General features: G+C 40.8%; 1 protein-coding gene across 1 annotated transcript; it reads left to right on the top strand.

Moving 5' to 3' along the window:
- Positions 1 to 2,592: 2,592 nt before the first annotated feature.
- LOC145341718 (putative G-protein coupled receptor 139) lies at positions 2,593 to 7,669 on the top strand. Its single transcript, XM_080186584.1, has 2 exons — positions 2,593 to 2,677; positions 6,768 to 7,669. The coding sequence occupies exons 1-2, from the start codon at positions 2,593 to 2,595 to the stop codon at positions 7,667 to 7,669; spliced, it is 987 nt and encodes a 328-aa protein (XP_080042710.1).
- The last annotated feature ends 8,332 nt before the right edge of the window (positions 7,670 to 16,001 follow it).

The following is a 16,001-nucleotide window of genomic DNA, read 5'->3' as shown; positions in this document are numbered from 1 at the left end:
TCTCATTTTTGCAGGTTATCAAATACTTCTGTGTGCTCATTCATTTAGCAACAAATCGTTTTGCATAACTTGGCTTCAATTCCCTCATTTCCAAATTAATATTTCCCCTTGGGATTCTTATATTATTATTTGTTCAGATAATTGACTGAACTTCATTATCTGCCTTTTTCTGTTTTGCATTATTTCTAAGTGTGTAATTAATCACAGATCTCCAGCTTTGATTCATCTTCCATTCCCTCCTATTGAGCATGTCTGCTTACTTTGCAGGGATAAGGTGGGAGAACGGCACTCAGTATACCATGATATGGAGATGCCGGTGTTGGACTGGGGTGAACACAGTAAGAAGACTCACAACACCAGGTTAAAGTCTAACGGGTTTATTTGGTAGCACAAGCCGCTAGGCTTCACAGCGTTGCTCTTTCCTCAGGTAAATGGGAGTTCTGTTCACAAACACGGCATATAAAGACACAAACTCAATTTACAAAATAATGGTTGGAATGAGAGTCTTTACAGGTAATCAAGTCTTAAAGGTACAGACAATGTGAGTGGAGAGAGGGTTAAGTACAGGTTAAAGAGATGTGTATTGTATTTGGATAGAAATTTGGAAATCTGTCCAAATTCAATCAGATGGTATGCATGATGGCATGATGGCCAGAGTACAGGATGGCAGAGACTCCTCTGAGGCATTCCCAGTCACCAATGGCGTCAAACAGGGCTGTGTGCTCACACCCACACTGTTCAGCGTGATGTTTACTGCCATGCTGAATGATGCCTTCCAGGACAGTGTTACTGGAATCAGCCTCAAGTACAGATTGGATGGGAAGCTCTTCAACCTGAGGAAGCTTCAAGTATTACCAAAGTGAAGGAGACTGTTCTGAGAGACTTGATCTTTGCCAATGACTGCGCCCTGTATACTGGCTCAGAGCCAGGGATGCAAGTCAGTATGGACAAATTTTCCATGGCTTGTGACAACTTTGGACTCACCAACATTAAAGAAGACCAAAGTCATGCACCAGCCTGTTTCTCATGCACCGTACACAGAACCCATAATCACAATCAAAGGGCAGAAACTACAGGCAGTGGCCCAGTTCACTTATCTTGGCAGCACCCTCTCCCAAGCAGTGGCTATTGATGCAGAAGTTAACTGCAGAATAGCAAAGGCAAGTTCTGCTTTCGGTAAACTGCGCTCCACTGTACGGGAACGTCAAGGAATCAGCCCAGCAACAAAACTGGAAGTCTACCGCGCAGATTAACTACACCATCTTTGTGGGTAGTATTTTTGAAGTTGGGGTAACTCCTGGTTTTATGTGGGTAATTTAAGGGTTAATACTGTTCTCATTAATAACCTTATTGAACCTTTACTTGTGTTTGTTCTTTGTCCATCTTGCAAATAAGGGCACTGGGATAAAACTTTGGAATAAGCAAACTGGTTGAAAGTATCTGAGAATTAACAGGTACAACATTCACATTACAGTGGGTCTGGAGTCACATGCAGGCCAGACCAGGTAAAGACAACAGATTTCCTTCCATAAAGGACACTAAAGAAACATTTTTTTTTTGTTAATGATAATCATGGTCATCATTAGATTTTAATTCCAGATTTTTATTGAACTTATGTCACCATCTGCCTTGAACCCAGGCCCCCAGATTATTACCATGGGTCTCTGAGCTCCTATTCCAGTCATATCATTAAACCATTGCCTCCACATTGTGCTTCCACACCTCCAATCTTATTGTCCATACACCACATAATTACTCATGTGCCTTCCAAATGCTTTTCTTTCAGTCTTAAGTTCAGCCCTGCACTTCCTTCCATCCTCCACATATTATTTTCGGGATGTGGACATCACTGGCAAGACCAGCATTCATTCATTCATTCATTTATTTATTTATTTATTTATTTATTTATCCCTATTTGCCTCTGAGACGGTAAGTTGTGGTAAGAAGTCTCACAACACCAGATTAAAATCCAACAGTTTTATTTGGTAGCAAAAGCCACTAACTTTCAGAGCGTTGCTCTTTTGTCAGGTAAGTGGGAGTTCTGTTCACAAACAGGGCATACAAAGACACAAACTCAATTTACAAAATAATGGTTGGAATGTGAATCTTTACAGGTGATCACGTCTTAAAGGTACAGGCAACGTGAGTGGAGAGAGGGTTAAGCACAGGTTAAAGAGACGTGCATTGTCTCCAGCCAGGACAGTTATCTTGTAAATTGAATTTGTGTCTTTATATGCCCTGTTTGTGAACAGAACTCCCATTTATTGCTCCGAAAGCTAGTGGATTTTGCTACCAAATAAACCTGTTGGACTTTAACCTAGTGTTGTGAGACTTCTTACTGTGTTTACCCCAGTCCAACACCATCATTAGTATCTTCACATCATGTTGAAATGCTGCAGACCCTGGTATTTCTGATCTTATCTTTATCCTAATGCCATGTGCCTCTCAGATCTGTGTGTTCAAATGTCTGTAAGTAATATCAATGATGATCCCAATTAATTGTATCCCTGGAGGGTTTGCTTTGCACATATAAAGGTTCATTTAGGTGATCAGAGTTTCAGATAAGGCTCGAGTCAATGCTATAAGCTGAAAATGAAATATCCATTTAATCTGCTACCTACACTTGCTGATGTGGAAATCGTTTACTGTCCTGTCCTTGGAGCCATTGGAGTGCCCAGTAAGTTATTAATATCTGTATCTAATTGTGGAATCATAGTAAGTGTTGCTGGAATATTTTAGAATATTGCCGGAATCATCATTTTGCTCATGTTCTCAAAATGTTCCCCTTCCTTCATTTATCAAAATCATTGATCTTACACAATTTATTTTACCCTTGCAAATGCTACAGCATTTGAGTTGGTCCTTTCCAACTTATGGCCCAAAACTTTAATTCATAAGATTCAGGGACAAATTCTCATGCAGTCTACAGACCACTCTTCTGATAGACTAGACATTCATAGCTATTCCTATTACGGCACTTTGTAATCATAGAATCCCTATAGTACCGAAGGAGACCATTCGGCCCATCGAGTCTGCACCAACAACAATTCCCATCTTATCCCCACACATTTACCCTGCTAACCCCCCCAAAACTAGGGTCAATTTAGCATGGCCAATTAACCTAACCTGCACACCTTTGGACTGTGGGAGGAAACCTATGCAAACACAGGGAGAATATGCAAACTCAACACTGACAGTGACCCAAGCCCGGAATCAAACCCAGGACCCTGGCACTGTAGGGCAGCAGTGCTAACTACTGTATCACCATGCCGCCCAATGTTATGGTCCAAACATTATTTGGCCAATTCAACTTCACAATTGAATTTATATGTCTTTTAAAATGAGGTGAAATATTTTTCAACTTCATCTGTTGTAAATTCAGGCAAAGATTTTTAATTAACTCAAATTCCTTAGTGGAATTAGAATCATCCTCTTGTGATATTGTATGAGCTAAGTAGTGGCATGATGGGAAAAGTGGTTAACTGTTTGGTACAGTACAAAAAGGACTGATCAAGCGGTTCCTAAATACCTGACCCTTGCCTGACCTAGTAAGGCCAGCAAAGGCTGACTCCATATATCTTAAGACTAGAATAGAACCAGAGAAGGCCAAATGCCTGACCTCAGTTTGTCTTGATAAGGTTGACTCCGCATACCCTTGAGACTACATACGCAAAATAAGATAAGGTCAGAGATGAAGGAGTCACAGAACCTTCTATTACATCAGAAAGCAAGATATGATCAGAAATCGTGGAAACTTTTTGTTCCCTCAAAGGACAAGATAATGATATTATTGATGAGATAAAGAGGTCTCGGAGGTCATCGGGTTACAACAGAATTAATGATGTTGCTACTGTTTGTATTACTAATCGAATTCCTGAAGCCATGTAAACGGACAAGAAAAAGCTATAACTATTGAATTGATTCTTGTAGTTAGCATAGTCTTGGGACAGAATCAGCCGTTTGTACGAACTGCTCTCTGTTTCCAAGATTCTACCATATACTGCATACAGTTTTGTGATAATAAAGGCTAGTTGTTTTTTCAAAGCAAACTTTGTTAAGTTTTACTATCACGGCTCAGAAAACAAGAAATTATCCACTACAACACTCTGAGCTACTATCTCTTCTTTCTTCCTTTATTCTAAGTCTTTCTCTAGCCAAGCTACGTTGTCTGATCCCTTTCTCTCTTTGAAACTCAAGTTTAAGCTTTCACATTTCCATTTCATTTATCTTAATTCTCCAGTTCAAGCTTTTTCATTTCCATTTCGTTTGTTTGTTTTCTTTTTTCCAAATCACTTTTCTGCTCTCTTTGTTGCTTTCCATTTCAAGTTGTTTCAAATGCAATCAATTTTTTGGTAAATTTAGTGGTGTGACCCCAACTACAGGTTTCACTTCTTTGAATTCTAAATACTGGTTAATTGCTTTAATTGTATAATCCTATTTAAATCCTGCTTCCTTTTTACCTTCAGTTTATCTGTCAACTCACTTAACCTAGCCTTTCTCAAGGATTTCAAACCATCCACTGTTACATCCACTTCTCCCAGAAAAGATTTAATATTAGTCAAAACCATCTTTGAGTTCCAACCCATGTAAAACTCTTCACAGCAAACCCTGCCCCTACGTTCAGTACATCCACATACATTTTACTTTAAGGATTTACAGATCTGACCTAAATCTTGTTTTCCCCAAGAGACCCCACCTTGTTACAGTCATAGAGGAGCCCCGCTTTGTTACAATCCCAGACGATGTTAGCACTGGACAAGTCAAATCCCAGTGTGACACCTGGCTTGATAGATCTTAGAAACTGTTGAAGAGTGTTACTGGACAATTCAGAGAAGATTATTGATGAGCTTTTAACCATAAAAAAATTAAACAACAAAAAAAAATGAACTGTATTACAACATACAAAAAAGTTGGACAGATCTCAGTACAAACACAGGAAAATTATTTAAGCTCACACTATTCTTTTTCGCCCAGGCAACACTGTTACAGACACAAATCCAACAAAGACTTAGTACTGTCATAATACCAGGGCTTCTTGCAAATGGTTTTCTTCTAGTGGATTTCTGAGCAATCACTAAATGTTTTTTCAACAGCTGGTATTTCTCCCTAAGGCACCGAAAACTACTGTCTAATCTATTACATCAATTGTAAAGCAAACACATGAATTCCCTAAAGTACGCTCACAGCTGCATTTCAGTAATTCTTATCAGACAGTTTAGAACTCCTGCCTTCTCTCTTTGCTGTACGCACACTCAACTTCCGGTTTGGTCTTTTTCTTGTGCCCGTCTCTCATTTTTCTCAGTTTTCTCATTTATTTCCAAAAATCAGTAAGGTACTAACCCCCTTTGTAACCCATCTCTTCATTTCATTTGTGAAACCTCATTGAAAATGCATGCAAATTAACAAATAAAGAAAGTCTGACCTTTTTCTGGTATTAAGGTCACAAATGAAGACTAAATGAAACTGAAACCATGTTCCACTCTTCTAAGCACACAAAAATAGACTTAAATTAAACCTTCAGTTTAATTGTTCCTAACATTGCATAGACAATAAAATTAAGGAGTATGATGTCAAAGGGGCTATAGAAGCACATGCACCTAGCTGTACGTGCATAATTGAAGGTGGCCGGACAGATTGAGATAGCAGCTAATAAAGCATAAAACATTTTAAACTTCATTAATAGGGTCTGGAGTATAAAAGGAAGGAGATTGTGTTAAAAAGGCATTAATATTCTTTCAGCCTCTATTGGAGAATTGTGTCCTGTATTGGGTTCCACACTTTAGGAAAGATGTGAAGGCATTAGAGACAGTGCAGAGAACATTCACAAAAATGGTTTGTTGGGTAAGAGAAAGATGAGGGGAAATTTGATACAGATATGCAAAATCACGTGGGCTCTGATCTGAGTAGATTGGAAGAAACTGTTCTAATCACTGGAATAATGGAGAACAAAAGGGCACAGACTTCTGATATTTAGCAAAAGAAGCAATACAGAAAATCTTTCTTTCTTGCAATGGGTGGTTGTGATCTGGAATGCGCTGCCTGAGAATAGAGTTGGCAGCTTCAACAAAGAGATTAAAGAGGGAATTGCATTATTATCTGAAAATGAAGAACACTCAGGACAAAAGAGGAGAGGCTGGAGAATGACTGAATTGCCCCTTTGGAGGGTCGGTAAAGACATGGTAGGGGTGAACAGTCACCTTGTGCTGTAACCATTCTTTGATACTATATTTCTGTGGTTCTGTCAGCAGCAGGCTCCAAACACCTTGCTCTCCTTCCTAACCCCACCACAATTCATCATTCAGCTTTCACTCATCTTCATCCGGACCTGGTTAACACGTGTGCCATGCACATGCTCACTGCGTACACACACTTCTAGTCACAGCAATAGCACAACCCAGTTCCAATTAATACCAAGTCCTCCTTCATTCCAACCCACTCCACAGCCCATTCTAGTGAACTGTACACCATTGCATTGCCTAACCCTCTTCCCCACATTCTTCAATCCAGTTAACAGTAGGCACTCTTCAAATTACCCTCCTCTTTTAGCTTCATTCATTGTCTGGCGTGACCATTTGCCAAAAACTCATGCCGGAGTTTAAGACTGATGTTTTACTTGTTATGATTAACTTACAATTAATATCATTTTTCAAACGATTTCCTGCCTAAAATATTAGTAAAATCAAGTGTCTCGATTCAAGTATTAAATGTATTATTACATTCACAGCATCTCAGCCAAAGTGGTGCCTTAAATTCATTTTTTTTTTCAGTTAACCTGCTGGCAATTTTGACCCTTTCTCAGGGTAATTGTGGACTCTCCAAATGTATAACACATTACCTGGTGGCCATGGCAGCAGCTGATCTCCTAGTTGTCGTGACTGACGTGATTCTGAGGTGGCTTATTATTTATTTCCCAGTTTCATTCTTGGATATTACTCCTGTATGTAGTTTGGTTACAGTGCTCACTTTTGCCACCACAATGACTTCTGTCTGGTTCACTGTTGTTTTCACTTTTGATCGATTTGTTGCTATCTGTTGTCCAAAACTGAAAACAAGATATTGCACTGATAAAATTTCATTGGTCATTATTGGCATAGTGACTGTGCTGACCTGCTTAGAAAGCATTCCATGGTTCTTCAGATTTGAACCTCAGTACATCTTCAATGACCTAGAATGGTTTTGTATAACAAAAGAAGAATATTATAATTCAATCTTCTGGGCAGCATTTGAGCTTATTCATCGCCTTCTAACTCCTTTGTTCCCATTCATTTTGATTCTGCTTCTCAACACTCTGACTGTTAGGCATATTTTAGTGGCTGGTAGAGCTCGCCAGAGACTCCGGGGTGGTGGTGATGGGGCAAGTCACAGTGACCCAGAGATGGACAAGCGAAAAAAATCCATCATTTTACTCTTCACTATCTCTGGAAGCTTCATTGTTTTATGGACCCCCTATGTTACATGTTTCCTGTATCAAAGACTTGCTTTCATCAATGACTCAGATCCACCTTCGTCAACTGCAGGTACCATTGCATATATGCTGCAGCTCCTCAGTACCTGCACAAATACTTGTATCTATACGGTGACTCAGAGGCAATTCCGGGAGCAGTTGAAACATGTTGTGAAATATCCTTTCACCCAGATCTACAAAACAGTGAACAAAAATGTTTTCTAGAATTAAATTTACTTTGTCACATAATTCATGTTGCATCCTAGATGAACAGTGCTGTACTCAGAGCTCAGAGGCACAGGGCTATGTCCAGAGGCAAGAATAGTTCTGCATTCATCTTAACAAGCATTTATCAAACTCTGCTTTGAAAGTTCTATTGCAACTGCTTCCACCACCCTATCCAGAACATAAGGGTGACGGGGTAGCTTTGTTAGTATAACATGGAATAAGTATGATAGCAACAAATGGTCTGGAATTGAAAGAACCCATATGGGTGGAGGTAAGAAATAAAAAAGGGGAAGAAGACACTGTTTGGCGTAGTCTATAGCCTCCTTTCCTCCCCTACTCCCAACAAAGCAAATTGAGAGGAAGAGCTGACTGATGGTGATTTAATGAGAGGATCACCAACCTCAGGCAAGGGGCAAAATTGAGAAGGCTCATGAATAACCTCAGCTGGTATGGGGATTGAACTAGTACAGCTGACATCACTGTTCATCACAAACCAGCCGTACATCCAACTGATCTCAACTATTCTGTCCATTTAAAATTGTACATTTTAATTTTTATTGGATTTCTTTTTGCTTTCTACCAACTTAAAAAAAAAACTTAACCATAATGAACTGGATAAATGAAGTGATATAAAGGCAATACCTGAAGTTCATGATGACTATGCAATTCAACATCACGATAACTGATAATAATTGAAACATCCATGGTTTTTAAAATATACATGTATTGCATTAACAGCTCGAGCAGTATGACAGGGAATTGTATGTGTTGTTCTGCTAAATTCACAGATAATAATCTGGTGTTGTGAGACCTCTTACTAGGTTTACCCCAGTCCAACGCCGGCATATCCACATCATTCTCACCCAATGTAACAGTCCCAGAGAAAATACACCTCACATCCATGTCAGACCATCCCAATGAATCTAATCTGCACAGAAAGCATCCCAAGTCAATCTACACCACAATCTCATCCAAGTAAATCTAAATTGTATCCTCACCCTAGAAATATCCCTGCACCTTCTTGACTGGTAACATGCCAGTGAATCTACAGTGCACTTTCATTCCAAGAAATCCCTAGGAATCTAGACTTCATCCGCGTTTAGAAATCACCCAAATGAACTTTCTCCCCGCCCTGCATTTCTTACAACTTCCCAGTGAACCTACACTGCACCCCATACACCAGATTACAGCTAATAAATATAACTGTACCCTTATCTCAGGTTACAGCCAGTGAACATGTGATGCCCCTACATCCTGGGTTGCAGTCAATAATTCTACATAGTACTCTCATTTTCAGGATGAATTTTAATGAATTCAAATCAATTTTAATGATCCACTGAGACAGTAAGAACTGTCACAACATCAGGATAAAGACCAACAGGTTTATTTGGAATCACAAACTTTTGGAGTGCTGCTCTATCAGGTGGGTGAGGAAGTAGCAGCGCTTGAAAGCTCATGATTACAAATAAACCAGTTGGACTTTATCCTGTGGTAGTGAGACTTCTTACAGTGCACACCATAGTCCAACACTGGCATCTCCACATCATGGGATCCTCTGAGAGACAGAAGTTCCTCCTTGTCTAATGTAAATGAGACCCCCTTTGTTTTTAAACAGTGTCTCTTAGTCCTTGATTACCTCAAAAAGGGGAGGACCTTCTCAGCATTTAACTGTCAAAGCTCCCTCCAATATGTTTCAAGATGATCGCTTCTCATTTGTATAAACTCAAGGTTATTGGCCCAACTTTTCTTCATAACAAAACCCCTTCATCCTCAGTATAAGTCTAGTGAACCTTCTCTGAATTGCTTCCATTCCAATGTATCTCCCTCAAGTCAGGGAAACAAAACTGCACTCCATTCTCCAGGTGTGATCTCACAAGTTCTCTTTCTTCATGGCTGCAGTAAGATTTGACATTGTTATCATGTCCCATTTGATAATAGTCTGCATGCAAAATCTTTGAAAATCATGTACAAGGATGACCAGGTCTCCCGTATTGATGATTTTTGCTCTTCCTCTCCATTTATGTAATGTCCTGCTTTTCTATCGTTTGTTTAAAAAGGACAATCCCACACTTTCCTACATGATACTCAATCTGCTAATTTTGGTACCCACTCATTTAACCTATCTATATTAACTTATGGAATCTTGTATCCTTTATACAACTTGTTTTCAACCTGTGCTTCATCAGTGAGTTTGGCTGCAAAACCATCTGTCTGTCCATTAAAATCAAGAATTAAAGAGTTGAAGGTACATCACAGATCTTTGTGGCTCTCTACTAGTTAACATTTGCCAACTGGAAAATAACTCATGTATTTCAAACTTCTTCTTTCTCTTCTTCTAAAGGTTTGTTTTGATTTATTATTGTCACACGTAATAAAATGAAAAATATTGTTTCTTGCGCACTACACTAACAAAACTCATAGAGAAGGAAATGAGTGCAGAATGTAGTGTTACAGTCACAGCTAAGATGTAGAGCAAGATCAACTTAATGTCCATTCAAAAATCTGACAGAAGCAGAGAAGAAGCTGTTCTTGAGCTGGTTGGTACGTGACCTCAGACTTTTGTATCTTTTTCCCAATGGAAGAGAGACTGTCCGGGGTGCATGGGATCCTTAATTATGCTGTTTGCTTTGCCAAGGCAGTGGGAAGTATAGACAGAGTCAATGGATGGGAGGCTGGTTTGCGTGATGGATTGGACTACATTCACGACCTTTAATAGTTCCTTGCAGTCTTGGGCAGAGCAGGAGACATACCAAGCTGTGATACAACTAGAAAGAATCCTTTCTATGTGCATCTGTAAGAGTTGCTGAGGATCGTAGCTGACATGCCAAATGTCCTTAGCCTCCTGAGAAAGTAGTAGAATTGGTGGACTTTCTTAACTATAGTATTGGCATGGGGGGGAAGAAGACAGGTTGTTGGTGATCTGGACACCTAAAAACTTGAAGCTCTCAAAACTTTCTACGTCATCCCTGTTGATGAAGATAGGAGTATGTTCTCCTTCATGCTTTCTGAAGTCAATGACAATCTCCTTCATTTTGTTAACATTGAGGGAGAGATTATTGTTGCAACACCAGTTCACCAGATTCTCTGTCTCATTCCTGTACTCTGTCTTGTCAATGTTTGAGATCTGACCCACTGCAGCAAACTTGAAAACTGAATTGGAGGGGAATTTGGCCACACAGTTATAGGTGTACAAGGAGTATAGTAGGAGGCTAAGAACACAGCCTTGTGGGGCACTGATGTTAAGGATGATGGTGGAAGAGGTGTTATTGCCTATCCTTACTGATTGTGGTCTGTGAGTTCGGAAGCTCAGGATCCAGTTGCAGAGGGAGGTGCCAAAGTCCAGGCCACAGAGTTTGGAGATGAATTTCGTGGGAATAATAGTGTTGAAGGCTGAGCTGTAGTCAATAAAATAGGAGTCTGATAAAGGTGTCCTTGTTATCTAGGTGTTCCAGGATTGAGTGCAGGGCCAGGGGCGTCAGCTGTGGACCTGTTGCAGTGGTAGGCAAACTGTATTGGATCCAGATAACCCAGGAGGCTGGAATTGATTCATGCCATGACAAGCCTTTCGAAGCACTTCATAATGATGGATGTCAGAGCCACTGGCAGATAGTCATTAAGGCACGCTTCTTGGTTTTTCTTAGGTACCAGGATGATGGTCATCTTCTTGAAGCAGATAGGGACCTCAGATAATTGTAAAGAGAGGTTGAAGATGCCTGTGAATACCCCCACCAGCTGATCCACACAGGATCTGAGTGCACATCTGGGTACCCCATCCGGGCCAGTCGCTTTCCGTGAGCTGACCTTCAAGAAAGCTGCTCTAACATCTGCAACAATGGTTCATCCAGGGCTTCCAGGGCGGAGGATATGCTCTGGATGACCTCTTGCTCAGAACGGGCATAGAATGCATTGAGCTCATTAGGGAGAGGTGTGTTGGAGCTGGCGATTTTACATGCCTTCATCTTGTAACCTGTTATGTCTTGCAGACCTTGCCATAGTTGGTGGGTGTTGGTAAAGCTAGCTTGGGGCTCTAGCTTGGTCCTGTACTGTCTTTTGGCATCTTTGACGGATGTCCTTAGATCGTATCTGGCTTTCTTGTATACATCAGTGTCGCCTGACTTGAATGCCTCAGCCCTAGACTTCAGCAAGCAGTAGATATCTATGTTCATCCATAGTTTCTGGTTGGGGAACACATGGACATGCTTCTTTGGCACACAGTCTTCTATACACTTATTAATGAAGACAGTTACTGTCGTGGCGTACTCGTTCAGGCTGGTCGCAGAGTTTTTTTAATACTGATCAGTCCACTGACTCCAAGCAGCCCGTGGGAGATCATTCAATTCCTCAGACCAACATTGCTGACTCTCTTTGATAAATTCTCCCACTTAAGTTTTTGCTTGTTAGCTAGTCTAAAACACACAAAACATTGAACAAGGTATTTGCAATACCTTCCTGTCAGAAAGAAAAATGAAATTGCTTCCATAATATGATGCATTTTCATTGACATTATTAAAAAATTAGAACTTAATTATATATCTTACCAACTATCTTATCACATTAGATACAAACAATAGCTTGACAAAATTCATAAGTCCATTAACAGAATGCTGAATTTTGTGTTCATGAATCACAGTTCGTTCATGATGACAAATATTAGAAACATAGAAACACAGAAACATAGAAACGTATGGGCTCTTTGGCCCTTGATGTTGCGCCGAGCTATGTCCAAACCCAAGATCAAGCTATCCCACTTCCTATCATTCTGGTGTGCTCCATGTGCTGATCCCATAACTGCTTGAAAGTTCCGAAAGTGTCCAACTCCACCATCACAGCAGGCAGTGCATTCCGCACCCCAACCACTCTACCTCGGACATCCCTCCTCTATCTCCCACCATGAACCTTAAAGTTATGCTCCCTAATAACAGTTACATCCACCCAAGGAAATAGTCTCTGCACATCTACTCTATCTGTCCAGTTCATCATCTTATAAACCTCTATTAAGTCGCCTCTCATCCTCCTCCGCTCTAAAGAGAAAAGCCCCAGCTCCCTCAACCTTTCCTCATAAGACCTACCCTCCAAACCAGGCAGCATCCTGATAAATCTCCTCTGCACTCTCTTCAATGCTTCCACATCCTTCTTACAGTGAGGTGACCAGAACTGCACACAATATTCCAAATGTGGTCTCACCAAGGTCCGGTATAGTTGCAGCATAACTCCACGGCTCTTAAACTCAAAACCCCTGTTAATAAATGCTAACACGCTATAAGCTTCTTCACTGCTCTATCCACTTGAGTGGCAACCTTCAGAGATCTGTGGATATGAACCCCAAGATCTCTCTGTTCCTCCACATTCTTCAGAACCCTGCCACTGACCCTGTAATCCATATTCAAGTTTGTCCTACCAGAATGAATCACCTTGCACCTGTCAGGGTTAAACTCCATCTGGCACTTTTCTGCCCAGTTCTGCATCCTATCAATGTCTCTTTGCAGCCTACAAGAGCCCTCCACCTCATCCACATCTCCAGCAATCTTGGTGTTATCAGCAAATTTACTAACCCACCCTTCAGCCCCCTCTTCCAAGTCATTGATAAATATTATATTTTGCAATGTCTTCTGAAATCCATTTTCACAGATACAATGATGAGACCCATCATTGCCACTCCCGCATGAAATTTCAAATACAGTCTGTGAATTTCTAATCTGTCTAATTCCTCCTTAAATTTACTCACTGTCCAAGCATCCATCGCACTTTGGGGTAGCGAATTCCACAGATTTACAACCCTTTGGGAGAAGTAGTTTCTCCTCAACTCTGTTTTAAATTTGCTACCCCTTATTACAAGACTATTACCTCTCATTCTAGAATGCCCCACCAGTGAAAGCATCTGCTCCACGTCTACATTATCCATACCTTTTATCATCTTGAACATCTCAATTTGAACATCTCATTCTTCTAAATTCCAGAGAGTATAAGCCTAAACTGTTCAATCTCTCTTCATACGACAAACCCCTCATCTAACTTTTTAATTTCTGTAATTATGTTAAGGTGGTATGCTACTTTGTACCAATGAACTTTGTTCCAAGAATTAGCAGCTACATACAATTAGGTATTTGAGGTGATGGCCAGAATTTTACCACCTTACTCACCACAGGAATCAGAGCGGACCATGAAAGGTCCATTGACCTCAGGCAGGGCGAATGAGTCATGGAATCCCCCCATTGAGCCAAAATGACATCATAGCTGGGATTCTCCCAGCCTGCTGTGTTGCTTGAGCAATGCAGTGGGCCGGGACACAAGCAGGGGGTTGTAGTGAGGTTCGTGACCGGATTCTCCCAGGTGTTTGTTTTAGCATAATCAGCTCCGCTGGTACCACCCAAGGGGCAAACTGGCACTGCCCAATGGCACCAGGCAGTGACCAGGGAGCCGGGCGTATTAGGGCAGGGGCAATTGGTGGTGGGGGAGTGGTGGTGACACTCTGCATTTGGAGCATTGGGAGAATGAGGCAGGAGATTATCATTGGGTGGGGGGACGTCAGGGCTGCTGTGGGAAGGTTGGTAGGCCATCAATCAGGGGTGGTGTGGAGAAGAGACTCTGGAAGGCCAGCAATCAGGTGTGTTGTAGGTCAGGCCAATGATTGGAGGCCAGCAATCGGGAGGCTGGCAATGAGGGGCCACTATGTGTGTGTCGATTTCCGCTCCAACAGATTGATGCTTGTGCAGTGGCCTGCTCAGCACTTGGGTGGGATGAGGTCCCGACCCCTGATTACCAGAGTGAATCACGTTATGGCACTCTACAATGCTCACCCAAAAAATACTCCTGTTTTCCTGCACATTGGGGACTTAGGTTTATTTTCCCAGACCATCTGTTCTTTTATCTCAGAAAAGAAAATCTATAATCTCATTAGAAAGCCATACACTTTTATTAAATTGTAGAAAGAGTTATAACAAAAAGGATGGCCCCACAAATAAGTGATACATCGTGGGTGGGAGCAGTCACGAAATAACCATCTACTTATGTCACTTCTGGTTATCATCCTTAAGAAACTAATCAGAAATTGATCATGCACCACCTAAATCAATCAGGGACTGATTATGTATTGTCTCAGAGTTCAGGAGTACTACTGATCATGCACATGGGCTGTGTCCTACCTGACAAAGGTTAATAAGCATTGGCTTTCAGCTGCCAATCATGTTGAATTTGAAACTTAAAGGGAAAGGTTGCTTTCCAGATTGGAGCAGAAGACTATAGAAATCAGAGAGGAAGAGAGAGAAAGAGAGAGAGAAGACCATGTGTCACCTTGTAACCTGGACTGAATTGAGAAATAAGAACTATGTCCTGGTTGAGACTGGAAGAAAAGTATGAATATATATCTATGTCCTCTTGGGTACACTGTAAAATTATCATTTTGTTTTTAACAATGGACAAGACTACTGTGACTAGCCACTTAACATACCAGAGGAATCTCTAAACTTCAGACAAACCAGAGGTATTGGTACAGTGGTATTGTCACTGGAGTCAAAATCCAGTGACCAGGAGTGATGACCCAAGGGACTGGGTTCAAATCCCACCACAGCAGATGGGTGAAATTTGAATTGAATAACATCTAGAAATAAAAACTCAACAACTTCAAAACCATTGTGGATTGTTCTAAAAGCATATATGATTCACTTATGTCCTTTAGGGAAGGAACACAAGAATTAGGAGAATTCAAGCCTGCTCTGCCATTTAATATGATCATGGCTGATCTCATTTCTGCCTCAAATCCACTTTACTGTCCATTCAACAATGCCCTTCAAATTCTTACTCAGTTAAAATATGTCGACCTCTTTCTTAAATTTACTCAATGCCCCAACATCTACCATGCTCCAGGTAGTGAATTCCACAAACTCATGACCTGTTGAGAGAAGTAATTTCACCTTGTCACCATTTCAAATCTGCCACCACTTATCCAAAATAATGACCTATTGTTCTAGATTGCTAAACAAAAGTGAACACCCTCTCCCTTTTATCTTGTATACCTCAATTAGATCTCCTCTCATTTTTCTAAACTCGAGGGAGTACAGACCTAAATTGCTCAATCTCTCTTCATAAATCAAGCCCCTCATCTCTGAAATTAACTGCATGAACCTCCATTGAGCCACCTCCAATGTAACTATATCCAACCACACAGACCTATCTACCATTGCAGGAACTGCAAGCAAGGCAACAGATCCTCCATCCACACACCGATCAAAGCGAAGAACCTCATTGGTCACAACCATACCCTTAACACTGCAAACCATTTTCACTGTCTCCCAGGCTCAAAAAGAAGCAGATACTCCAGGAAGCATGGAAA

This window comes from Carcharhinus amblyrhynchos, chromosome 4 (assembly GCF_965287045.1).
Source record: "Carcharhinus amblyrhynchos chromosome 4, sCarAmb.v2.hapA, whole genome shotgun sequence".
NCBI lineage: Eukaryota > Metazoa > Chordata > Chondrichthyes > Carcharhiniformes > Carcharhinidae > Carcharhinus > Carcharhinus amblyrhynchos.
Note: the sequence above shows the minus strand (reverse complement) of the source record. Positions and strands in the feature narration are given on the sequence as shown.